At 43.0% G+C, this 24,843-nt stretch overlaps 1 protein-coding gene across 1 annotated transcript in view; it reads right to left on the bottom strand.

Annotated features, from left to right (window-relative positions):
* The window catches only part of LOC124795343 (glutamate receptor 1-like), a 680,176-nt gene that overhangs the window by 67,756 nt on the left and 587,577 nt on the right, over nt 1–24,843 (bottom strand). Inside the window, exons 12-14 of the mRNA XM_047259331.1 lie at nt 22,546–23,012; nt 18,449–18,647; nt 347–591 (exon numbers count right to left, since the gene is read on the bottom strand). Coding sequence (XP_047115287.1) covers nt 347–591; nt 18,449–18,647; nt 22,546–23,012 — 911 coding nt within the window. The remainder of the gene's footprint in view (nt 1–346; nt 592–18,448; nt 18,648–22,545; nt 23,013–24,843) is intronic.

The raw sequence follows: 24,843 nt of genomic DNA, 5'->3' as shown, positions 1-24,843 counted from the left end.
TCCAACTGTTTGTTGCCAATTTCATGATTCCGGGTCAACGGGATACAAATCATGTGACGTAAATGGCCGTACTGTTGATTGCATTAACTTAGAAGTTTCAGTTTTTTACACCGCCAAGGGACCGTAGACCGTAGTATGTAGCACAGATTTTTACTTGATACGTCTACCCTTTCTCGAGAAGGAGTTGTCTTAACAATCGGACTGACAGACAGACAAATAGACGGCCAACAAAGTAATTCTAAACGGTTCCGTTTTTAGCGATCGAAGTACGGGGCTGTAAAAATGAAATAAACTGTGACAATAGCTCGTACGCCTCAACTAAGTGCAGCATCGCAGCGCCTGTTACCTTAAGGGCGATCCCAATGGCGTCGCGATACCGAAGCCCTTGGCGTCCAGGTTGCGGCCGACCTTCATGGTGTCGCAGGGCTCCCTCTCATTGATGTAGTCGTTCTTAGGGGACTCGATCAGCAGCGCGTACTTCCCTTTCGACGTACGCACTCTTCGGATGCCCTCGTCGTACGTTCGCACGAACACGTGCTTGCGGGAGTTCATGAACTCCCACATTTTGCTGTACAGCGTGATCTGCGACCTCTGTGTTGCAGTGAAAGAAGCAGGTAAATACAGGTGTAGTATTTCACTGGTATATGAATTCCTTAAAATTTCGTGAGAAATGTTAAAGGAAAGCTATTAGTAGGTTTCGAGCAATACTAAATCCTTGACAAATGAGTAATTACGGGGGCTATTCGGAAAGTATTGTCAGATCCGACGTAAAATGCAAACCACAGTGAAAATCAAAATTTTTTTATTCGCAACAGTTAGCCACCCATTCCAGCTACCTCTCTAAATAGTTGCCGCTCCGACTCAGAAATTTGTCGTGGCGTTGTACAAACTTTCCGGTACCCTCGTCACAGAAAGCAGCCGCCTGTGCTTTCCGCCAATTCTGTGCACTGGTCTGCGTTTCGCTGCCTGTGCAAAAATGTCTTCGTAGCCAGCGCTTCATGTGAGCAGAGATGAACAACGGAGAGAGCCAATCAAGGGTTGTATTGTGGATGATCAAAAACTTACCATCGAAAACGCTGCAGGAGCGTCTTCATTGCCCCTGCACAATGCGGCTGAAAATAGTTTTGAAGAAAGAAAACACATGACATTTATGTTATGTGGGCTGCATACCATCAGGTAAAATATCTCTCCAGATCCACACACTTGGGGGAAGACACTGTTGTTTTAGGAATTTCTATGTGATGAGTTTTCGCTCTGAGCCGGCCGGTGTGGCCGTACGGTTCTAGGCGCTTCAGTCTGGAACCGCGTGACCGCTATGGTCGCAGGTTCGAATCCTGCCTCGGGCATGGATGTGTGTAATGTCTTAAGGTTAGTTAGGTTTAATTAGTACTAAGATCTAGGCGATTGATGACCTCAGAAGTTAAGTCGCATAGTGCTCAGAGCCATTTGAACCATTTTTCGCTCTGAACTGAGAAGAGCAACGTGAAGCGGTCGAGAGGCACACTAAAGACACTGTCCAGCACGTCTGTACAAAGTTCCATCAGATATTCACAGTTTCCATTTCGCGCCTAATCTGACCTTACTTTCCTGAAATATGAACTGCGCCCGTCAGGCCTTCCGATACCTCATTTTCTTTCTAAGCAGGTACGCACGTAGAAAGCAGACACATTTACATGCACAAATCAAATAAAATAATTTTGTGTGTGTTAAATTTGAAAATGTTTTTGCTGACGCCTGCTCCTTTATATATACTCGTGCACCTCTCATACTCGCGTCCTGGTTGGCGAACCTGACAACACAGGTAAGAGGTAGACATTACTTTATAAAGTATTCCAAATCAGTTAAATACAGAAAAGGAACATGAACACTCTGTTTTCGAACATTTTTCCATTTCGCCCCCTCTTATTCCCATCCCACCCCTAAGGATTTTTTATCCCCACAGTATTTTGTAAACAGAGGGCGATCAAGAAGTTTCTGTTTGAGGGCATTACAGCAGCGTATGCAATGTAGCGCGACTCTGCTGCCGGTGTATAAGTACCGACATGTGGACGAAGGATTTGTGTGTCATTCGTGTCTTTTCGACGTGTTTGTTGTAAATGCGGAAACGTAATGGCGACGTTAATACCAAATGTCTCCAAATAGGACCAGCGAGCTAATTTTATTATCTTGGCTGTCGAAGGTTATACACCAGTAGACAACCATTGGCCAAAGAAGAATGTGTACGGTGCGACAGGTCTGTCGAAAACCACCATTGTGCAATGACGCACCAAGAGATGTTGCTGCTTCCTGATAACGCATGTCCCCACATCGCATATGTCGAAACACAGTAGTTATGGTAATTCAAATGAGAGACACTCGAGCACCTTCCCTGAAGTGCTGGTCCTTCCCCATGCGATTATCACGCCGTCCGTTCCTTAGAAAAGTCCTCGAAGGGCTCTCAATTTACATTGAAGGAGGATGTGCAGTAGGCAGTTATGGACTTCTTCACGCATCAGACGGGTATCATCAACCTGTCGCGTCGGTGGGATGATTACCTCACTGCTCATGGCGATTTTCCCTGACTGACATACCGATTCTGGACTGCACGGCCTTCGAAAGGAAACTTTCCGATCGCCCCTTATACTTTTATGCCACTCCTTATCATCCCCACCCCCAACCACATGGATGCTAGGGCTGTTTTCCTGTCATGGTATTTTTTCCCATAATACTTGTACTACGATTGGTACAAACTATTTCAGCCGTTACAGAGATATGTTGATATGTCACTGTCTTTGCAAGCATTGCTACCCTGCACAGGCCCACTCCTAGGGGAGCAGATGTATTGGGACTGTCTACCGACCTCGAAAACAATGTATTCGGTATTAATGTCGGTCGTTATCGACTGTTTTCACATGTCATGCCTCCCCCCCCCCCCACTCCTTTCACACACACACACCTGGATTTATACAAATGATTTCTACAAAGGTATATACATTTGGTTGAAACTTATCAATACGCTCCTGAATTACGATGTTATGTCACCCCCTATTGACCTCCACACCCACGCCAAGGGGAGGCAGGTGGTTTGTACGCCAGAATAAACCCTTGCGGGCATACTGGCAACAACTCATTGGAATCGGATGGCTGATCTAGGAATACATAGAAAATGAACGAACAAACATTATTTTTAGATAATTACTGGCGACCCGCCGTGCCTCCGCACACGTAGCTCATTTATGGCCGGGTTGCTATTTGTTCACGGGACGCTGCGCAGAATTAAGCATGGAACTCAGAATACAACGTTAGTTAAACGTCATCACTATCATACATGTGACTTTTAAAGTTTTAGTAATATGTTCACCGGAAGATGTGGCTCTTACTGCCACGAAACCGGTAATGAGCAAAAATAAAGGACTAAGTACAGCTGAAGATGTTTATTGAAAACCAAGACGAGTACTCGTACCTATGGTTGCCCTACCTACAATGTTGTCAGGATTTTTATATAACTTGAGAGAATTAAGCAGTCCACATCAGAAAAATTCTCAGAGGCATGCGTGTTATCTGCTCCAAACATAACTTGTGTTTGGAGTGACATCTCATGGCACCTATGAGAGCAAATCATAATGCAATTAATCTGTTTAATACCAATGTAACTATTCTCTACAAATCTAAGGAAGTATATATATATTTCGCAGCCAATTGGACCTCACTTTCCGAATAGCCCTCGTGTATATATATATATATATATATATATATATATATATATATATATATATATATATATATATGAGGGCTATTAGGAAAGTGAGGTCCAATTGGCTGCGAAATGGAAACCACAGTGAAAATTCGATGAAGCTTTGCACAGATATGTTGTGCAGTGTCTCTAGTGTACTAGTCGATATCGTCATGTCGCTGTTTTCAGTTCTGAGCGACCAGTGAGCATGTAAAGATGCTTGGAACAATAGTGGTGGTGGTGGTGGTGGTTAGTGTTTAACGTCCCGTCGACAATGAGGTCATTAGAGACGGAGCGCAAGCTCGGGTTAGGGAAGGATTGGGAAGGAAATCGGCCGTGCCCTTTCAAAGGAACCATCTCGGCATTCGCCTGAAACGATTTAGGGAAATCACAGAAAACCTAAATCAGGATGGCCGGAGAAGGGATTGAACCGTCGTCCTCCCGAATGCGAGTCCAGTGTGCTAACCACTGCGCCACCTCGCTCGGTCTTAGAACAATAGTGTCTCCCGCCATGTACGAGGGCCTGGTGTGAGATTTCCCCTGAAGTCATGCAGCCCACATAACGTAGCTGCCATGCGTTTCCTTCTGTATGACAATTCTCGGCCGCAGTCTGAAGGGGCACTGAAGACGTTCCTGCAGAGTTTTCGATGGGAAGTGTTTGATCACCCAAAATAGAGCCCGTAATTGATTTTCCCTGAGTTTCATCTCTGCTCTCATGAACCACTAGCTATGAAGACAACGTTCTGGCACAGACAACGAGCTGTAGACCAGCGTTGAGAATTGGCAGGAAGCACAGGCGGCTTGCTTCAATGACGATGGTATTGGGAAGTTGGTACAGCGCTACAACAGATGTATAATACAGAGCGGAGACTATGTAGAGAAGTAGCTGGAAGGTGTACCTAACTGTTGCAAATAAAACATTTTTGATTTTCACAGTCGTTTCCATTTTGCGACCGATCGGACCTTACTTTCCGAACAGACCTCATATATATATATATATATATATATATATATATATATATATATATATATATATATATATATATGTGTGTGTGTGTGTGTGTGTGTGTGTGTGTGTGTGTGTGTGTGTGTGATTGGAGTATGTATATTTTAATTTGTAGCTTATCACCTATGGGAGGATGGTTAAGTTGATCGTAACTGAAGCTCACAAAGAAAATAAAATGAAATAGCAAAACCACTTGATGTTAATATTTAGCCACTGACGGAAGTCCTGTTAGAAAGCTAAGTCCCAACCGATGCATTGTTCAGACTCATTGCTGTAATCCTTTTTCGTGGATCTCTTACGGCACACTGTGTCCCGCTTCTACGCAAAGAATCGTATCCGCATCTGTCTGATTCAAGGACAGCGGAAAGCTTGAAGTTCAATTGAATCGTCTGCTATGCTGCTAAAAAACTTTCATTACGCAAATGAAGCAAAAATGCTTCCCACACCGCAGTTTTACTCGGAAAAAATTTTACTTTTCGCATAAAAATTTGAAAACCGATTAGTTAAATCCGCTTGTTTTTTCGCTAAACAATTGTTCTGAAACTATTGCAAACAAGTGAACGTCACTTAGGTGACTTGCGTGTCCCTAACCAGTTATTCAACCTGGGACAGAGTACCTATAGTGTGACTTGGAATGCGAATCACATTTCGCTCCTAGCGAATGTCCATATCATTGAGAGGTGCATGCTGCGTTAGAAGATAATGTCAAAAAAAAAAAAAAAAAAAAAGAAAGAAAGAAAGAAGATGACCAGCCGAGAATCGATCGCGCAACTTTGCCCTTCTCCCTCACGCACTTCACCGCTAGACGAAATTCGGTCCACAAAATATTAATAAATTATACACAAAAACCTTTCTCGACAATCAGTGTATCTATTAGTCGAACGCTGATCAAGCCCTATAGTAGCTCCTGAGATTAGTCCGAATGTACAGACGGGAATGAGCAGACGACTTCATTTTGTACATAGAGAGACTAGATTTCCAGGTATATGAACGCTTCATGCTATAATATGAACCAAAAATTTCGCTGCTATAGCAAGTGATCTTTATCCGTCTGTTATACAGAGCGTAATAGCACAATATCGGCAACTCCGAATGATTGTAGATAGTCCTCTAGACCATGTCCGCAAATGTCATTCAACACCGCTAAGGAGCGTAGAAGTTACAGGGCTGCCACTAGGCAAGCCATTCGGCAACGTAAAGGAGTTTTCACACTGATGGACAACGAGCACAACTTAGAGATCGCTAATAGCAGAGGTGACGCAGGTGGTAGCGAAAGGCCTCATATGCTGTCACAGAGGTGATCAGGCGGTATAGAATGGTCTCTATAACTTTGCCTCCCAGTAGCGTCGTTGTAAGACCTTCCTGCATTGGGTTCCTGCTCTCAACTATTGCCTCATGATACCCCTCACAGTTTTTCAATATCGTTATGTTTCATCCCGTATATGCCTGTTACTAGATCAATGGCGCATTTTAGCATTGGCCGTTAGTATACTTAAATATAAGATTTGTCTTGATTGCTATTTATGTAACCATAACCGTTTTCCATTGCTCAAGCAATCATATGCAGATCATCAGAATACCGGCTAGTGAAATGTCGCTCCAGTTACTAATAAGAACATTATTAAATCCATGACCAGTGTCGGTCTTTCCTCTTAGGCCATTTTCTAGTGGATCTGAAAATTATACTGTAGAGAAGTAAAGCCAGATGATAATGGAGTAATTGTAAGGGCCGAATCCCGTCGTGAACTTCATAAATTTCTTATTAGTTAATGGGTGTGGGGGGGGGAGGTGAAGGGGGGGCGTTGTTAACTGAAGATACAGCAGTGGAACCAGCACCCTCCGACAAGGAGGAACGCCTGCAAACGATATGAGCAACAACGCGTGCGCGACGCGTGATGTTTTGAACATCCTACTACTCTTACGACACCAGCTCAGGCGGTTAGATTTTTTTCAGTTTTTTAATTTAGATAACATTAGTAGCAACACATAGTGTCGTAGTAACAAGAACAGAGAAAGAAAGGTGATTGAACTGTTAATTTGTGCTGCTGAAGTTCACAAAACTTCAACGTAAAATTAAACAAGGGACATTTTTACAATTTGTAAGTGCAGTAACAAGATGTGTTTCATATTCAAGGATGATTTTAGCAAGAGAAAGGTATGAGTTTCTAACAGTTAAGACAGACAAAGCCTGTGGTGTAAGCAGGTGAAAGGATATTCAAAATGTCGCTTGGTGCGCATGCGTTGGTGTGGTGTAGATGCCTTTCGTAGGTCAGTTTGGGATTGTTTCCTGGCTTCAGAGATCGCAAGAGTCCCGTAGCAAATCTTAGCTTCCCCTACACGATTGTGTCCGTTGTAAACGATCATAGTTTGGACCCTGTATGAAAAACTGTAATGAATGAAACCTGAAATCATGGCCTAAGGAATCTATGTTACAGCATGAAGCGGCCTTAGAAATGGAATCATTTTGTTGAACTTGACAACGGTTGCGGAAGTCGACGCAAACAACAATGAAATACTACATTTATATACAGTAAATTGGCCGTACTGATGCGGCAATATCGTACATTCTTATTAAAACGAACTCATCCTGCTATTATGTAAATTCAGGTAAATTGGCCAAGCTGGAATATTGTAATACGCTCTAGTTTCGGAAAAGCATTACTTATATACCGAAAACATTTATCGCCTTAGTTGTATGTAAATTTATTTTAGCTGTCTTGGTGGCTTTTTTAGTTTTGACACGTTGTTTTCCAGTCGTTAGCTGAATTGCTAACTCAGAGAACATCATAGCTGTGATGCACGCGCAAGCTCACTGTGATTCATTTTGGTTTAACATAGAATACTAATTATTATTATTATTATTATTATAACAAATAAGCGTATGATTTAACGGACTTCGACTTCACGAAAAGCCCAGTTTATATTTAGAGTGACAGATTTTACTCGTGTAAGTATTAAGTGAGACCAGCTTTCCTTCTGTTCTTGGGTTTTTATCTTCATATTTTCTTGTACTCTCAGGGAAACAGGTTACGGGTATTTTTAACAATATAACATGCAATTACGTCAAACTGTTGTGTATACGGGGCCTATGGTGGAAGTTAGACTGTAAAGGAGCGACAGTGCTCTGTAACGCTAGCTGCTAGGAGCAGCTAGACGGTTGTAATGTCTCCAATGTGCACGAAAAAATGAATTCCAAAATATTTGAAATTTCCATAATATTCACTCCTGACACAGTTATTAGCACAGTTCAGTTTCGTCGTGGCCCTGGGTGGTCACGCAGGCCACCTGATCTGTCAGCGCGATCTTACTTTGTGTGGGGAGCCCTCAGCCCCAACGTCTATCGCAACAACCCACACAGTCTTCAAGAACTGTAGCAGAACATTTCGGATGAGACTGTAGCAATTCCAGTAGTGCAGCTTCGATCCGCATTCAGCAACTCGCTGACCTGGTCTCAGAAGTGCCAAAAGATGAATGATGGTCACAATCAAGATCTGTTATAGTCTAATTAGTACTGTATTTCCCTCCCCCTGCTGTGTTCCTTTGTACCCTGCGACTCTGTTCTCCGGGCCACTTTCTTTTGTCGCACCCTGTATAATAACAAATTTAAAACAGATGTCAGCTGTCTAGATGGAAAACGTTTATAGGTACTTAATTTGTTACATAAATGTATGTGCCTTACGTTAGTAACCGCTGTTCTCTGAACTCTCAACTACACGTCTATTGCACTTTGTATCTCCTCCGTCATAAATATCTCCAGTTCTTCTATTAAAATAAGTATGTAAGTTATTCGAAATTAATAAATTACGACAAGAAAAGTAGCAAACAGCTACACATAAGCCCGTACTACCTCTGGAAATAGAGGAAAAAGTTGGAATTCCTAATTTTCTCTCTGAGTGAGATTCAAGTTTCCAAAATTTAATATTGTGCACTACCACAAACACCTCCGAAAGCACCCAAATGGTTTTAGGACTTCTGTGTAACGACGTTACGATAATACGGTACTTGCGTACAAATCTCTGAACTAAAGTTTTATCAACGAACAGCTAGTAACCTCAAAAATGGTTTAGCCTTTTTATCTCAGACCAGTGACGTTGTATTAAGAACTTGTTCCTATCAGAGGTAGAGGCTTTTACCAATGAAGCTTAGGGCTTAAAATCCCGTCTATACCGAACTACATGGAGATGTATTATTAGAACCGGTTGAACATTAGAAGATAATCAACTGTAGTCTTCCTAATTGAATAATCCCGACAGTCTCCAGAAGTACCGGGTGATCAAAAAGTCAGTATAAATTTGAAAACTTAATAAAACACGGAATAATGCAGATAGAGAGGTAAAAATTGACACACATGCTTGGAATGACATGGGGTTTTATTAGAACCAAAAAAACTTCAAAAATGTCCGACAGATGGCGCTGGACAGCAAAACGCCAGTGACTGCGCATGACAATCGTGTATCAGCATCATGAACTGTTACCTGACGATTTAGTGAAGCGGAGGACATTTGCGGTGTGGGCGTTTCAAAGGATGGTGGAAGATGACGATTTGTTGAGTAACGAGTTGTGGATCGACGAAGCTCATTTCACGCTCCGAGGATCTGTCAACGCTCACAGCTGCAGAATTTGAGCTACCGAAAATCTTAGAACTGTCGTGGAAACTTCATTACACGACGAGAAAGTCACGGTATGGGTTGGATTTACCACATCTACCGTTATCGGGTCTTTTTCCTTCGAGGAAATGCGTGATTCCGGTTTTTTAACTGCTACCGTCACGGGTGAGAGGTACGCCTATATGTTACAGAATCGCATCATCCCCAGCCTGGCTGATAAACACCTGCCGGAACGTACGATGTTTATGCAGGATGGCGCTTCATCCCATATTGCTAGACGCGTGAAAAATTTCTAGCGCGCGTCGTTTGGTGATGATCGTGTGCTCAGCCGCCACTTTCGTCATCATTGGCAGTGCCTCACCACAACTCCGGACATGCTTTACAGTGCTGGTCACAACACTATTCCTCGACTGCAGCTATTGTTGAGGAACGGTGGTGGACATATTAAGCATTTCCTGTAAAGAACATCATCTTTGCTTTGTCTTACTTTATTATACTAATTATTGCTATTCTGATCAGATGAAGCGCCATCTGTTGGACATTTTTTGAACTTTTGTATTTTTTGGTTCTAATAAAACCCCATGTCATTCCAAGCATGTGTGTCAATTTGTAACTCTCTCTCTACATTATTCCGTGATTTATTCAGTTTTCAAATTTATACTGACTTTTTTATCATCCAGTACTTGATACGCCTAGCTCAAAGCGTCACGCTCGTCCCTAAAAAAAGTGTCCACTGAGCTAATCCCTGCTCCATCTCGCACTGTACAAAGTTGAAGATACCAACGCTACAAAAACTGTATGCGGCTTCCAACAACTGCGTGTTGCTGCTGAAGTTTTTATTTCGTTTTCGCCGTATAGACTGATTTACAGTTTAACACCGCGGTGTGTTTGAAAAATAAAACAGGCCCGAAATTAACTGATACGCCACATTGCAGCTTTACTCAAATAACTTTGCCACCATTAATTATTATAGCGGTTTATTAGGTAATACTTCCAGCGGGTAGAGCTCGACTCTGTTGACAGGTGTATTGGCCTCAAAACGACTGTGAAATTGCGTAAACCGTTCCGCCATAGGCCGGTGATAGCAGCGCGCTATCGATTGGTCACGCTTCATTTGAGCCTCTGAAAAGCACGATCACGGCCAGGATGCGAGGCGCCGCCGGCCGTGACTCAGCAAGCGTGGGTGCAGCGCGGCAGCGGAGTGATTTTGCGAGGCCAGGCTGCGCTAAGCGCTCAGCAGGACTATTTGCAACTACGTGCTCGTAAATCACCTATACAAAAAAAAAAAAAAGTAAAGTGCCCGGGCGCTCTTGTCCGTCATTATGTGAAGATAATCTCAGAAACTACTGTACGAATTTTCATAAAGGTTATCTCCAGTATAAAGACCAATCATCAGGAAGCTTTGTGTACATAAATTATTGCCACTGCGGCAGAAAAAATGCATCCTCTATCCTATTAAAGGTATTTGTTAAGGAAAAATGTAAACATACGATACTTATAACTGTAAGATGGTTGAAATGGCTCTGAGCACTATGGGACTTAACTTCTGAGGTGATCAGTCCCCTAGAACTTAGAACTACTTAAACCTACCTAACTTAAGGACGTCACACGCATCCATGCCCGAGGCTGTAGTGCCTATAACCGCTCGGCCACACCGGCCGGCGACTGTAAGAGCCACTGTAATCTCGAATATCGTAGCCTGCACAAGACGTTTATCTTTTCTGCGAAATAAAAATAGCTGATGATATTTTTCACTGAATGAAAGTAACGGGTATTGGTTTTCTGTAAATTTACTTCAGTTGAAAGTCTAATAATGTACTGACTATGCACAACTGTTCTAGGAGCACAGAGAATGTAATATATCGACTAATACGACATTCACTGATCTTGTAAGAGCATTACACAAAGTAATCGGTGTAAGCTTCAACTGGTTCAAATGGCTCTGAGAACTATGGGACTTAACATCTGAGATGATCAGTCCACTAGAACTTAGAACTACTTAAACCTATCTAGCCTAAGGACATCACACACATCCATGCCCGAGGCAGGATTCGAACCTGCCACCGTAGCAGTCGTGCGATTCCGGACTGAAGCGCCTAGAACCGCTCGGCCACCAAGGCCGGCGGTGTAAGCTTAGTTGTAGGCTACGTGTTTAATGTTTCTCGCAGAATTTAACTAAACTTGTACGAAGTATGCCCTACTGAAGTTATATCATAATTTAAATTTTGCTTCACTATATGATTTGACTGAAGGCTACTTAGAAAAATTTCTAATGCCGAACATACTAACTGCTATACTACCGGAAGAAAAAAATGCAACAACGTCAAAGAGATAGTAAATTTTTTGACAAGTGAGGTGTATCGTCAAACCAGAAGGTGCACAGACAGACCTCCTGAATGCCATCTGATCGCTGATTATCGTGATAAATAGATCAGTAGCACTACAATCTTTGATTGTGCATACATTGTATGTTGGTGCCACTGAACACAGTCCTTGACCGTCCTGCACTTTTTTCCGGCAGTGGATACTGACTGGCCCTCCATCTCCTTCCAAATTTTTTGTGGCTATTCTTATAGTCTCCAGTGTTATTAAATGGCCGTATTACCGAAGTGTAGCTGATGTACAAGAGCTGACCGATTTCGAAATTTGGAAGTTACGGAAGAACTGAATGTAGGGTGTTCATAAATTAGGTATACGAAAGTAAGCTTCCATTGTGATAAATGCTAAATAACTTACAGAAATCTTTGACACAGCACTGAATGCAGTACATCTTCAAGTCTATTCACAAATGTCGATTGTGACTATCTTTAGCAACGCGACGAATGTCCCATTTGATATCAGTTTCCAGCCAAGTCCTGTGAAGGAAGTCTTGATGTATGGTGACAACTCCTTGTGTTATCCACTGTAGCAGCTCGTCAATGTTTCTCGGACGTTAAGGAAGAAATCTCTATCTTTGATGTAACCCCATTCACAGAAGTCCATTGTGGCTAAATCAGGTAATCGTGGTAGCCAGGGTATTGTATCACCACGACCAGTCCAACTCATCACATTCCTACGGAGAAAACCGACAGCTTGACGACATTAACACAGGGATGCGCAGGCGTGCTGGATAATTTAATTCTGGCGAATTTCCTGCTGTAAGTGAGGCATTAGGTAATGTTCAAGCATTTCCAGGTACAATAGGCCAGATACAGCTAAATCGGTAAATAAGAATGGATTTAAATTTATTACCGCTTACAGCGCCAAAAACATTTACCTTAGGCGAGTCCCATACTTGTTGGATCACGTGACTTGTTTTCTGCTCATCCCACATTCAAACGTTAGGGGGCTATGCCGATTCACTTTACCACAGGTATGGAAGTAAGCTCTGTCACTGATCACAATTTTATTAAGAAAATCACCTTCAGTCTGCATTTTTAAAGGTTTCTACACAGAACTCAGCTCGTAGCTTTTTTTCAGTTTCTCTTAAAACTTGCAAGATATCCAGTTCGCAGTGTTTGAAAAAAACTCTTTTTCGTAATACCTTCGACACTGCAGCATTAGGCATATTTAATTCCAAGGTATTACCTCTCGTTGAATTACCCGGACTACCAATGTAAGACTGCCGAACTTGTTTAATTGTTGCGTCAGAGACTGGTGGCTGGCCCTGTCCCGATGTCCTCGGTGATACGTAGTAAGTTTCAGTGAAACGATTGTACCAATTAATAACCACTTGTCTCTGAGGTGGTGGTTCGAGACATTTAGTACTGAAATTGTCTTTGAACTGCAGGAGTGGATTTGGATTCAAGAAACCATAAACAACTCTACGCACACTTTGCGTCGTTATACAACTCCGTTGTGACTGTTGGACATAACTGATTTGGGCATGCCACCTGGTGTGAACGTCACGAACTTACAGTGTAAGGCAGGAATGGAAGTTGAAGAGGTACGGAATTCAGTGCTGTATTAAATATATCTGTCAGTTATTTACCATTTTCACAAACGTTCAAATGTGTGCGAAATCTTATGGGAATTAACTGCTAAGGTCATCAGTCCCTAAGCTTACACACTACTTAACCTAAATTATCCTAAGGACAAACACACACACACCCATGCCCGATGGAGGACTCTAACCTCCGCCGGGATCAGCCGCTCAGTCCATGACTGTAGCGCCTGAGACCGCTCGGCTAATGCCGCGCGGCACTATTTCCACAGTTAAAGGCGACTTTTGCTTAACTAATTTATAAACACCATTTATATTTAAAATCCTGAATAAAACATCGGTTTTAAAATGTATGTATGAGGACTTGTTTATCTTCGCTACTGGGAAACACTTCTCTCCTACTGAGCAAGTGCTCATAGCTCTTAAGGCAGTCATTTCACAGCCAAAGTTCACTAGGCATCTTTTGCTTGTTATGGTCCGCACTACCAAATCTGAAAGTTTGTCGGTAGAGTTCTAGTTCACGCAGTATATGCGTAAAGGCACAAGGCCAAGCATGGCAATTTCCCGCTTTGCCGTATAGGGTCTCTATAACTAAACTTTCGCTACTTGTGCTAATGTAGACGGAAAAGTATTTACCGTATGGGTACCCAACTTTATGCGAATGAGTCCAGATTTGCTTTATCGGTAGTGTTAGCGTCGTGACTTGTGGAGATTGGAAAAAAACCGATGTTAAATCCGATATCTGGTTTTAGTTCTGAATATCCGGTATTCTTCGGTATTTGTTTGGTCTTGGTAGTAAAACGTGCATTTTTTACTAAATGTATCAATTAGCCACAGCAGAGCGCTAAAACTTTTGGTTTTTAAATAAACCGTTGTTAAAAATCGAGTAATTTTTATTCGTAAAATTTCCGTTTCTTTGAAATATTCCGTTATAATAGAAAACGGGAATACCGATCAGTGCTACCTACAGTTCGATTTTACACAGAGTACGTGAAGGAACTTGCCCCCCTTTTGGCAGCGGTGTACCGTAGGTCTCTAGAAGAGCGTAGCGTTCCAAAGAATTGGAAAAGGGCACATGTCATCCCCGTTTTCAAGAAGGGACGTCGAACAGATGTGCAGAACTATAGATCTATATCTCTAACGTCTATCAGTCGTAGAATTTTGAAACACGTATTATGTTCGAGTATACTGACTTTTCTGGAGACTAGAAATCTACTCTGTAGGAATCATCATGGGTTTCGAAAAAGACGATCGTGTGAAACCTCGCGCTATTCGTCCACGAGACTCAGAGGACCGTGGACACGGGTTCCCAGGTAGATGCCGCGTTTCTTGACTTCCGCAAGGCGCTCGATACAGTTCCCCACAGTCGTTTAATGAACAAAGTAAGAGCATATGGACTATCAGACCAATTGTGTGATTGGATTGAAGAGTTCCAAGATAACAGAACGCAGCATGTCGTTCTCAATGGAGAGAAGTCTTCCAAAGTCTGATTTCAGGTGTGCCGCAGGGGAGTGTCGTAGGACCGTTTCTATTCACAATATACATAAATGACCTTGTGGATGACATCGGAAGTTCACTGAGGCTTTTTGAGGATGATGCTGTGGTATGTCGAGAGGTTGTAACAATGGAAAATTGTACTGAAATGCAGGAGGATCTGCAGCGAATTGACGCATAGTGCAGGGAATGGCAATTGAATCTCAATGTAGACAAGAAAGAAAGATCCCTTATCATTTAGTTACAGTATAGCAGGTCAACAACTGGAATCAGCTAATTCCATAAATTATCTGGGAGTACGCATTAGGAGTGATTTAAAATGGAATGATCATATAAAGTTGATCGTCGGTAAAGCAGATGCCAGACTGAGATTCGTTGGAAGAATCCTAAGGAAATGCAATCCGAAAACAAAGGAAGTAGGTTACAGTACGCTTGTTCACCCACTGCTTGAATACTGCTCAGCAGTGTGGGATCCGTACCAGATAGGGTTGATAGAAGAGATAGAGAAGATCCAACGGAGAGCAGCGCGCTTCGTTACAGGATCATTTAGTAATCGCGAAACTCCAGTGGAAGACTCTGCAGGAGAGACGCTCAGTAGCTCGTTACGGGCTTTTGTTGAAGTTCCGAAAACATACCTTCACCGAGGAGTCAAGCAGTATATTGCTCCCTCCTACGTATATCTCGCGAAGAGACCATGAGGGTAAAATCAGAGAGAGTAGAGCCCACACAGAAGCATACCGACAATCCTTCTTTCCACGAACAATACGAGACTGGAATAGAACGGAGAACCGATAGAGCTACTCAAGGTACCCTCCGCCACACACCGTCGGGTGGCTTGCGGAGTATGGATGTAGATGATGATGTAGATGTAGAATAACAATGCCGACAGCAACGAACAAGAAACACATGACGTAAGAATTGGTACAGCGTTGATGAAACAATAGTGTACCAATTACCATGTGGCATGGCCTAACAGATGGTAAGCTTGTGCACGCAGTGTGCAAGACTTGCTCATCTGATGTATGTGGTAGTTTCTCACTGACATCGTCGGACATCAGTTGCAATACAGAATGGCACCACCCGTAGTCTGGAAGTATTCTATAAACTGTAGTGTTAACGATGTAAAATGCTCCAATTGCTTTAAAAGACTAAAAATGGGAAGAGCAGCAAAAGACTTCCCACATCAAATGGGTAGAAAGTTTAAAATGTAACAACTCATTCATAGCTTACGATAAAAGTAGGAAGTAGCTGACAAGTTGCCTGTGTTAAAGTAATACGCCTTTCTCCTATCTGTTAGCAGCCCTTGAAGACATTCAAATTAACACGAATAACAGAGTTCTTCAACCTCAGTTTTTACCCTTTAGCACTGACTATTCGTAATGCCCAATAGTATGATCCTCGATTACGTGATTTTTGAACGGAGTCTGAAAGAATTAGAATCAATAGGAGAATACTGGTCATTTTCTATAGTATTTAGACACTAATTGCTTTTAGAAAATGGTTGAAATGGCTCTGAGCACTATGGGACCTAACTTCTGAGGTCATCACTCCCCTAGAACTTAGAACTACTTAAACCTAACTAACCTAAGGACATCACACACATCCATGCCTGAGGCAGGATTCGAACCTGCGACCGTAGCAGTCGCGCGGTTCCAGACTGTAGTGCCTAGAACCGCTCGGCCACTCCGGCCGGCTTGTTTTTAGAGAAAATCATCGGACGGTGGACGAACTAAGTTTCTTTTATTTTTATTTGCCTATTTAATTTAATATTTTGATTTTGTATATCTCAAAACTCAGGGAGTCGAAAGTTTTCAGGTTTGTTCGGTTTCTGCGTTTATTACAGGAAGTAATAACAAAAAACCGAAAATCAGTTATTTTTGTAAGTGGTTATTCTGAGCAGTTTCAACAGTCAATTTTAACTGGCACTGAAGAAAAAAACAATATAACCTAAAACCGGTTGTTTCAGCGATAACCGTCATCCCTAACGACATGCCATTAGGTGCCGGTACTCGTACCGCTACGTATGGTTGACACACAAGCGTCAGTTTGCACTACAGCTGCACACATTCAGAGTCGGTCTGCACAAGTAGAGAAGGGCTTTGCTAGTAAAGCAGTTTTATCAACAACAAAAAAGCAATACTGCTGATGATCTTCGAGAGTATCGAAGCATTAAAGGAATACGGAGATGTTTTCTCTTTCGCACCGCGGTTGATTCGGAAGCTCGAATTAATAGACATTTTGGGAATTGCTTCTTGGAGACACCGACGGTCAATTAGCTACAAATTGTTGAAGAAATTACTGTTGCCACGGCTGAAACGCTGGATGCAATCTGCTATCTTGAAGCAGTGCATGATTTCTGTCACAACACTCCGTGGTCCTTCATTCGAAATGTGTTGGGAGTAACTGTGAAATGGGATTCCTAGCTCCCTTTCAGGCTGTCGAGGATGCAGATGGTAGTCACAATGAGCAACGTTTGCTAGCTGCAATGTAAACGGAATTAACAAATGTTACACTCTCATGCGGGAATTAACATGTGTTTCTTTCGGTAGTTTGTTCATTATCTCTCTTCCGAATGTCTTCACAAATGTTTGCACAAATTTTTATTGTCCGTCAATCACTCGTCTTTCATGGAGACCCTCTCAAGTAGCGAAAGTTTAATTGGAACCACCCTGTATAAGGCGGAGATGAGAAGCAGGTGTCCTGACACCAGAAATAGCACCAAAGAAGACAAGTCGCAGAGGTTCTGTTAAGTTGGGTATTTGCTAATCAGTTGTTCAGAACTAATAATGGTTTAATCAATGTGCTAAGGAACTGTTCAGGTTTAAAATCGTTTTACATCTGATCTGTTTTAGCTGCATCCTGAATCGGCAGATATTAACTGGCTAAACTAATGTAAATATTTAATATATCTCTTATTAATTAAATAAGTGCTTAAAGAAAGCTAAATGTTTTGTCTATTTTAATTTATCGACGAAGTGGAAGATGTTAATTGGCTATACGATTGTCCTATTCAGAGTGTTCATTGTATAGCTAAAGAATTGATGGACTTTATGGCCATTAAGAACCATATGTGAATTGACTAAATAACTGTTCAGATCTGCTATTTCCATTTAAAAAATAATTTTCGTAAAACACTACTTGCCTTATCTGAATGTGGAGACAGTTTGAAAAATCAAATCTAGTCGTAAAATCAAAGCGGTTAAAATTAATTGCACAGTTTTCCAGCTCGGTCAGCTCGGACCACTAAGGAAAAGTCCCAGAAACGTTTTGAGGTTGGAGGCGTTTGATCTCAATTTTATTCGTGAGTTATAATCAAACAGGATACGCTCAGACTTACCATAGTTGTGTGACAAAAGTGTATCTCTGTCGTGATGCATGCTTATCCAGTTCAGTGTAAAGTGTACGTTGCTACCAATGAATATGATAATGGATTCTAGGATAACATCTCTACAGATATTATTTATCTTGCAAAGCACCAAGAAAGATGGGTCACTATGAAGTTTTAACACATTCTCTTACTTCATGTGACGTTATGGAAACGATTTGGATTGAATGCAGTAAAATTATCTATAGAATATCGAGGCGGTACTTTGCCCCTTCACCTCTATTCTTCATTAATGAATAAGACATTCAGTGAAAATTTCTGCCACCATCAGTATTCGAAGTAAACGTGGCGTAGCGTTGAATATTTGTATGGATGTGCTTACCCTGAAAAAGTCCCAGGTGGATCCGTGGTAGAGCGTGCCGTACTCGACCTCCGTCTGCGAGGCCAGGTCCTCAGGGCTGTTGATGGGCGCCACCATGCGCTCCACAGTGAGGAAGGCGGCCAGGTTGGCCGTGTAGGACGACAGAAGGATCAGCGTGAAGAACCACCACACGCTGCCCACGATGCGCCCGGAGACAGACCTGTACATCATACGTGTCTGGTAAAAAAAGGAACACTAGGTTTAACATCCCGTCGACAACGAGACCATCAGAGATGGAGCACAAGCTCGGATTGTGTCAAGGATAGGAAAGGAAATCGAGCGTGCCCTGTCACATAAACCATCCCGGCATTTTCCAGGAGTTATTTAGGAATATCACGTAAAACATCAATCTGGATGACCATATACGGGAGTGAACCGTCGTCCAACCGAATGCGAGCCAGTGTGCCAACCACTGCGCTACCTCATTCGCTCATGTGTGTCTGGTCTTACAATCTGCGAACACAGGAAAACTTTCCGTAAATTAACACGCAAACTGACTGAAATAACAAGAATGTCCTCCTGATTGGACCTGTTGATGTGATTCCTGTCTGACAAATGACTCAGTGTGTGTCTCCGGTTATGAAAATTGTTGGCTATGTAATTTATATGTGTCGAAGAATGGACAGTGAGACTTCAATCACAAGTTCATATGTTTATTCGCCGTAAATAAGAAGTGTATGTGGCAGACGTCTAATATTGAATCCAACATTTAGGTCAGTTTTCATACTATTCAACCACCAGAGGTTGCACAAGAATATATTACAACCTTCATCTGCTTCTCGTTCATTCTCGTAAGATGATTTCTCTGGGAGCTGTGTTCGTTACTTAGTAATAACAGAGATAGTGACAGTAGTAATAGTATAAGTAACTTTGACATTGGTGATGGTGGTGGGATGATGTCTTAGGTAAAACACCGTGAAGCATGTTTCGCACTAGTGAAGACTAACAAGCAGTACATTTGTCGATATTACGAGTGACCGGCTGCGAATAATTTACTGCTTGAAACGCACACTGTTTCATTAAAACGTCCATTACAAACGGTCTGTAGATAAGTGAACAGACATACAGCAGTTTTCAATTAGCTCAGCAGTGTTGCCGTTAGGAAACATCACTTTTTACCTCCTGACGAATCTGCGACTTCAATAAGTGGCGTTGTAGGCATGCCTATGAAGTATCATAGTGATGTCATGCAACACATTATTACGCGTATGTAACATCGTTTTGGTCTCTTCACCACCGAGCCTCTGGTCAGTTTTCTATGGCCCTACAACGGAGAAATACCTTCCGCCAACCAAAATGCGACGATTATACATTGCTTGAAATACAGTTACTAGATGATCAATGTGTTACAATGTTAGTGATACTGAATTCTAAACCGAAAGACACAAAGAGGCAATCATTATTAATACGCCGTCGTAACTAGTCTTAGCGATTGGTAATATTGGTACCGAAATGCTCCGTAGGGCACATCATTGTAGCCTAGGAATCAGAGCTTTAATGGAAATATTGTCGTTCTTTTTAAAACATGCGTCAACCATTTTCGAATGGGACAGTAAAAGTAAATTTAAAAAATTTCTCTTCACATCCGCTCTCTCTGTCTGTCCAGTTCTTCTTTCCACTCTGTCTCCCTCTCAGGTCACCTCCTACTCCTACCTCTCTCAGTCCATCTCACCCTCCTCGCTCCGACTATCCGCATCCTCCTCCCTCTCTGTCTTTCTCCCTCTATTTACCTGCTCAGTTCTCCCCATACGCACTACTACCTGCATAACACACATGTTGTGCAAGTAAGTCACTACTTATCCCACATCCCACTTCTACAGCAGCTAAGTCGATCAGATCCCTATAGGACCCCAGGACAGATAATTAGTAGGATGTGTACCAAATTTGGTTGGAATCAATGCAGTGGTTTAGGAGAGATGTTACATAAACACACACAAACACACACACACACACACACACACACACACACACACACACACACACACACACACACGAATCGTGAGCGCGCTCGTTTTTACAGTCAAGACAATAATTCCTAGATTTTATTATGAACACTCCAAGAAAAAATTAAAGAAAAAGACACACACCACGAAGGAATTATCCGAATGGGAAGGAAATCGGTGCCGGCCGGAGTGGCTGTGCGGTTCTAGGCGCTACAGTCAGGAGCCGAGCGACCGCTCCGGTCGCAGATTCGAATCCTGCCTCGGGCATGGATGTGTGTGATGTCCTTAGGTTAGTTAGGTTTAATTAGTTCTAAGTTCTAGGCGACTGATGACCTCAGGAGTTAAGTCGCATAGTGCGCAAAACCATTTGAACAATTTTTTTGGAAACTGGTACATGTAATATACATGCAGATACAAACAAATGATTACGATTTCAGAATATTGGATGATTTATTCAAGAAAAAGAGTTTCACAAGTTGAGCAAGTAAATAACGCGTTGGCGCACCTCTGGCCCTTATGGAAGCAGTTATTGGGCTTGGCACTGATTAATAGAGTTGTTGGATGTTCTCCTGAGAGGTGTCGTGCCAAAACCTGTCCAATTGGCGTGTTATATCATCAAAATCCCGAGTTTGATCGAGGATACTGCCGATATGCTCCAAGCTTTCTCTATTGGGGAGAGATCAAGGGAACTTGGTGGTCGAGGTAGGGTTTGACAAGTAGGAAGACGGGTAGTAGAAACTCTCGCTGTGCGCGGAAAATCATTATCCTGCTCAAATGTAGCCCGGGTTGGCTTTCAATTAAGAGCAACAAAACGGGGCGCAGAATATCGTCGACGTCCCGCTGTGGTATAAGTGAGTCTTGGATAACAACCAAACCGGGTCCTGTTATCAAGTGATACCTCCTGGTTGACAGCCCTTACTGTGGGAGTCAGTAGGGTTGGTATCACAATGAGGTCCTGGGCGTCTGCAGGCGTGTCTTTACCGGTCATTTGGGCTCAGTTTCAAGCTGGAGTCATTACTGAAGACAATTCTACACATGACAATGAGATTCGAAGCATATACATGTCTGGAGCTGCCAAAATGAGCAGTGGGATACCAACCTCCTGAGTGTAGTCAGTCATATGGCATGAGAACCAAGAGTAATCATCTGGGGAGCAATTTCTTTTCATTATACAATCCCTTTGATTGTCATCCGTGGCACAACGGTATGTCGGCGAAATTCTGTGCCCCGTTTTGTTACCCTTCTGGCAATCCATCTATTGCTTACATTTACATTTCAGTAAAATAATGGTCACTCTCGCACGGCGAAAGATTCTATTATTTGTCTTTGGCCTTGTCGCGCCTACCTTGAAAAGCAAGGTCGCCGGATTTCTTCCCAACTGAGAACGTTTGAAGTATTGCGGGAGGCTCTCCATCCAGCTCGGGATTTTGACGATCTAAAGTGCTAGTTGCACAGAATTTGGCACGATATTTCTCAGGAGGACATCCTACAGCATATCAATATATGCTAATACGAAAGGGCCAGAAGTAGACCACCGCTCAGTTTGTGAAGCATTTTCTCTTGAATAAATCACTCATTTCTTCTGAAATTGTGATCATTTGTTTGTCTGCACAAGAACGTCAAATCTACCGATGCTCTACACATTCCGATAATTCAGTCGTAGCGCGCCTTTTTCTTTTAATTTTTGTTAGAGTGTATATTTTTAACAGTCACCGAAATAACCTGCCATTTATTTTGTGGAGGTGCTCACTTATAGCATGCGTAAATTGTTGTAACATCATGGTTGCACACAGCTTATTAATGAGTTTAGTACATTATCTCACTTACAAACCTACCATCTTCAGTGGTATTGTGACATCTTGATCAGATGTGTGACAGCCCATAATAACAAGCATGAAAATATTGTTGACAACGTGTTGCTTGCTAGCGGTTATGGGCTGTCAAACATTAGGTTACGATGTCACAATTTACCTGAATATTGTCTGGTTATGACTGAAACTAGTTATGTATTAAACTGATTAATAGATGTGTGGGTAACCTTGGTATGTCAGACTGCAGTTTATGTGTATGTATAAGCTAAGTAGCTGATGCGTAGTTGCTTAGGCAGCGCTGCACCTGGGCGACACGTCGCAGCCTTGCCGCATGAGCGCGCCCAGCGCGAACCAGAGGCTGTTGAGGATGCTGAAGTCGTTGACGAGCGTGCCGCAGCCCGCCGCGGCGGCGCCTCCCGCGTCCGCGTCTCCCACGGCGGCCAGCCCCAGCGCGCCGCACGCCGCCGGCACCGGCACGCTCACCACGGCCAGCCCCGCCGCCTCCTCGGAGCCCGGCTGCAGCAGGCGCCACTCGTACGGCGAGAAGCGCGACACGATGAACAGCACGATGCTGACGCCCACGTACGAGAAGATGACGCACACCCAGATCTCCTTGCTCAGCGGGTTCAGGAAGCTGAACACGCCCGGCTTCTGCTTCACCGGTTTCTTGATCATGATGCTGATGCCCAGCGACATGAACGGCTTGCTGAAGTCGATCACGCGTTCCCGTTCCGACGTTATCGTCATCGATGCGATGGCGATGTCCGCCTCCTGGAATGCCAGAAGAATCATCGGCATGGATTATCACAAACACTGCCGAACTTTTCTTGTTGATACACTAAGTCGGTGCCATGATTATAATCTTCTCCATTTACTGCATATAAATCAAGGTGTATTTGTATATGTTCAGGATTGCCTGCCAAGCCTCAGTATCGATTTCAAACGTATTTGGAGCAGAAACACTCAGGCTCGCAAGTAACAGCACTGTGGTGTTTATAGGTTTCTAGCTCCAATAGGAGCTGAGATACGGGCAAAAACGTGAGTTTTACAGCTCCTTGTGTATAGGCTGTTCTGCATAGCAGTCTTGTTGTGTAGGAACAGAATCAGCTGCCTGATCGACCTGCTTTGCAGAACAGCTTGCATATCAGCGGCAAGAAACAGTTTTTCCAGCAATGAACATGTAAGTCGCCAACAAAGACATTCATGTTGTCTTGAGTAGCATCGCCTGAATGGATAGAGAGGGGGAGGTTGGTGGCGATGGTTAGAGAGGTAGCGGAAAGAAGGGTAGGGATAGAGACAAGGGGAGGAAGAGAAAGACATAGAGTGGACGCAGAGGAGACAGAAAGTGTGGAAGAGGAGATGATGGACACAACAGAGAGGGTATGAAGGAGATAGACAGAGAGATGGGCGAGAAGTGGACGATCCCAGAGAGAGAGGGCGAGAAGGAGATGTACAGAGAGAGAGAGGGGAAGTTACAGGTAGGGGTAGGAGGAGGTAGAAGGGTGAGGAGGGATGGACAGAGTGTGGAAAGAGGAGCTGGTTATAAAGTGGGGAGAAGACAGAGAGAGAGAGAGGGAAAAGAGGAGGACATAGACAAATATGACAGAAGCGGATGGAAACAGAGACAGGAAGGAGGTAAATGAAAAAAAAAGTAAACTTAGTATCATCAGTACAGCACTTTTTTGAAACACTAATAATTTCTAAATTAAGTCCAGCATCACATAACAGATGACGATTACCTCTGGGAAATATTGTGTAGAACACATAAGAGGGCAAAGCCGTGGGGAAAACTCTAGTTTAATTGAACAAAATGCGCTACATTACAATATAGTACACATAAGGAGACTGATACACTATGCCATAAATCACTCATACCCAGTTACGTAATCCCTATCTACGTCAGTGACTGCCAGAGTTCTGGTAGGAGTCAAGGGTGCCTATACGATAGTTTACATGGGTCTAGACCTCGATGGTATGGAGCATTTTCAATGTTTTGTAAAAAGTCACATAAAATTTTCAGTTCCAATCCTGTTAAAAACTTTGTCCTGTTACTAAAATGCTAGGAACTGGTATTCATACTCTATAAAGAAGAATAGTAAGTTATTTTTAATCAGGCGGTCCGTGGTCGAATGTCGGAGATCTCGGGCCGCACTCGAGGCCGCGGTATCCTCTCGACTCGCTAGGAGGCAACACAGTCGCAGCTCTGAGAAAAAAAGAGCGCGCACGGCCCGACTGAAGGCTCCCCAGACCCCGTCTGCGAGTAGTGCCCGATGTGACAACGGACGAGTAGTGCGTCCACCGGTGTCTCTGTCGTTGTTGCGTTTTGAGGTAACATCCTGCGGCGGGTTGTGCAGTTGTGCTCTCGCAGATGGATGCGTGTTGTCCTTCTTTGACCGACGTAGTGCACCTGGCAGCGGAGTAACCGTGGAAGTCATAGCCAATGGTTGCCGCATAAGGTCTATTAGTAGAAGTACTGCACAAGGACGACCATAATCACCAGACAGAGTTGTCAGCCACCCTCGATATTAGTCGTCTACTGTGCATGCTTTCCGAGATATGTTTGCTGGGGCCGGCCGTAGTGGCTAGGCGCTACAGCCTGGAA

This window comes from Schistocerca piceifrons, chromosome 4 (assembly GCF_021461385.2).
Source record: "Schistocerca piceifrons isolate TAMUIC-IGC-003096 chromosome 4, iqSchPice1.1, whole genome shotgun sequence".
Classification (NCBI taxonomy): domain Eukaryota; kingdom Metazoa; phylum Arthropoda; class Insecta; order Orthoptera; family Acrididae; genus Schistocerca; species Schistocerca piceifrons.
Note: the sequence above shows the minus strand (reverse complement) of the source record. Positions and strands in the feature narration are given on the sequence as shown.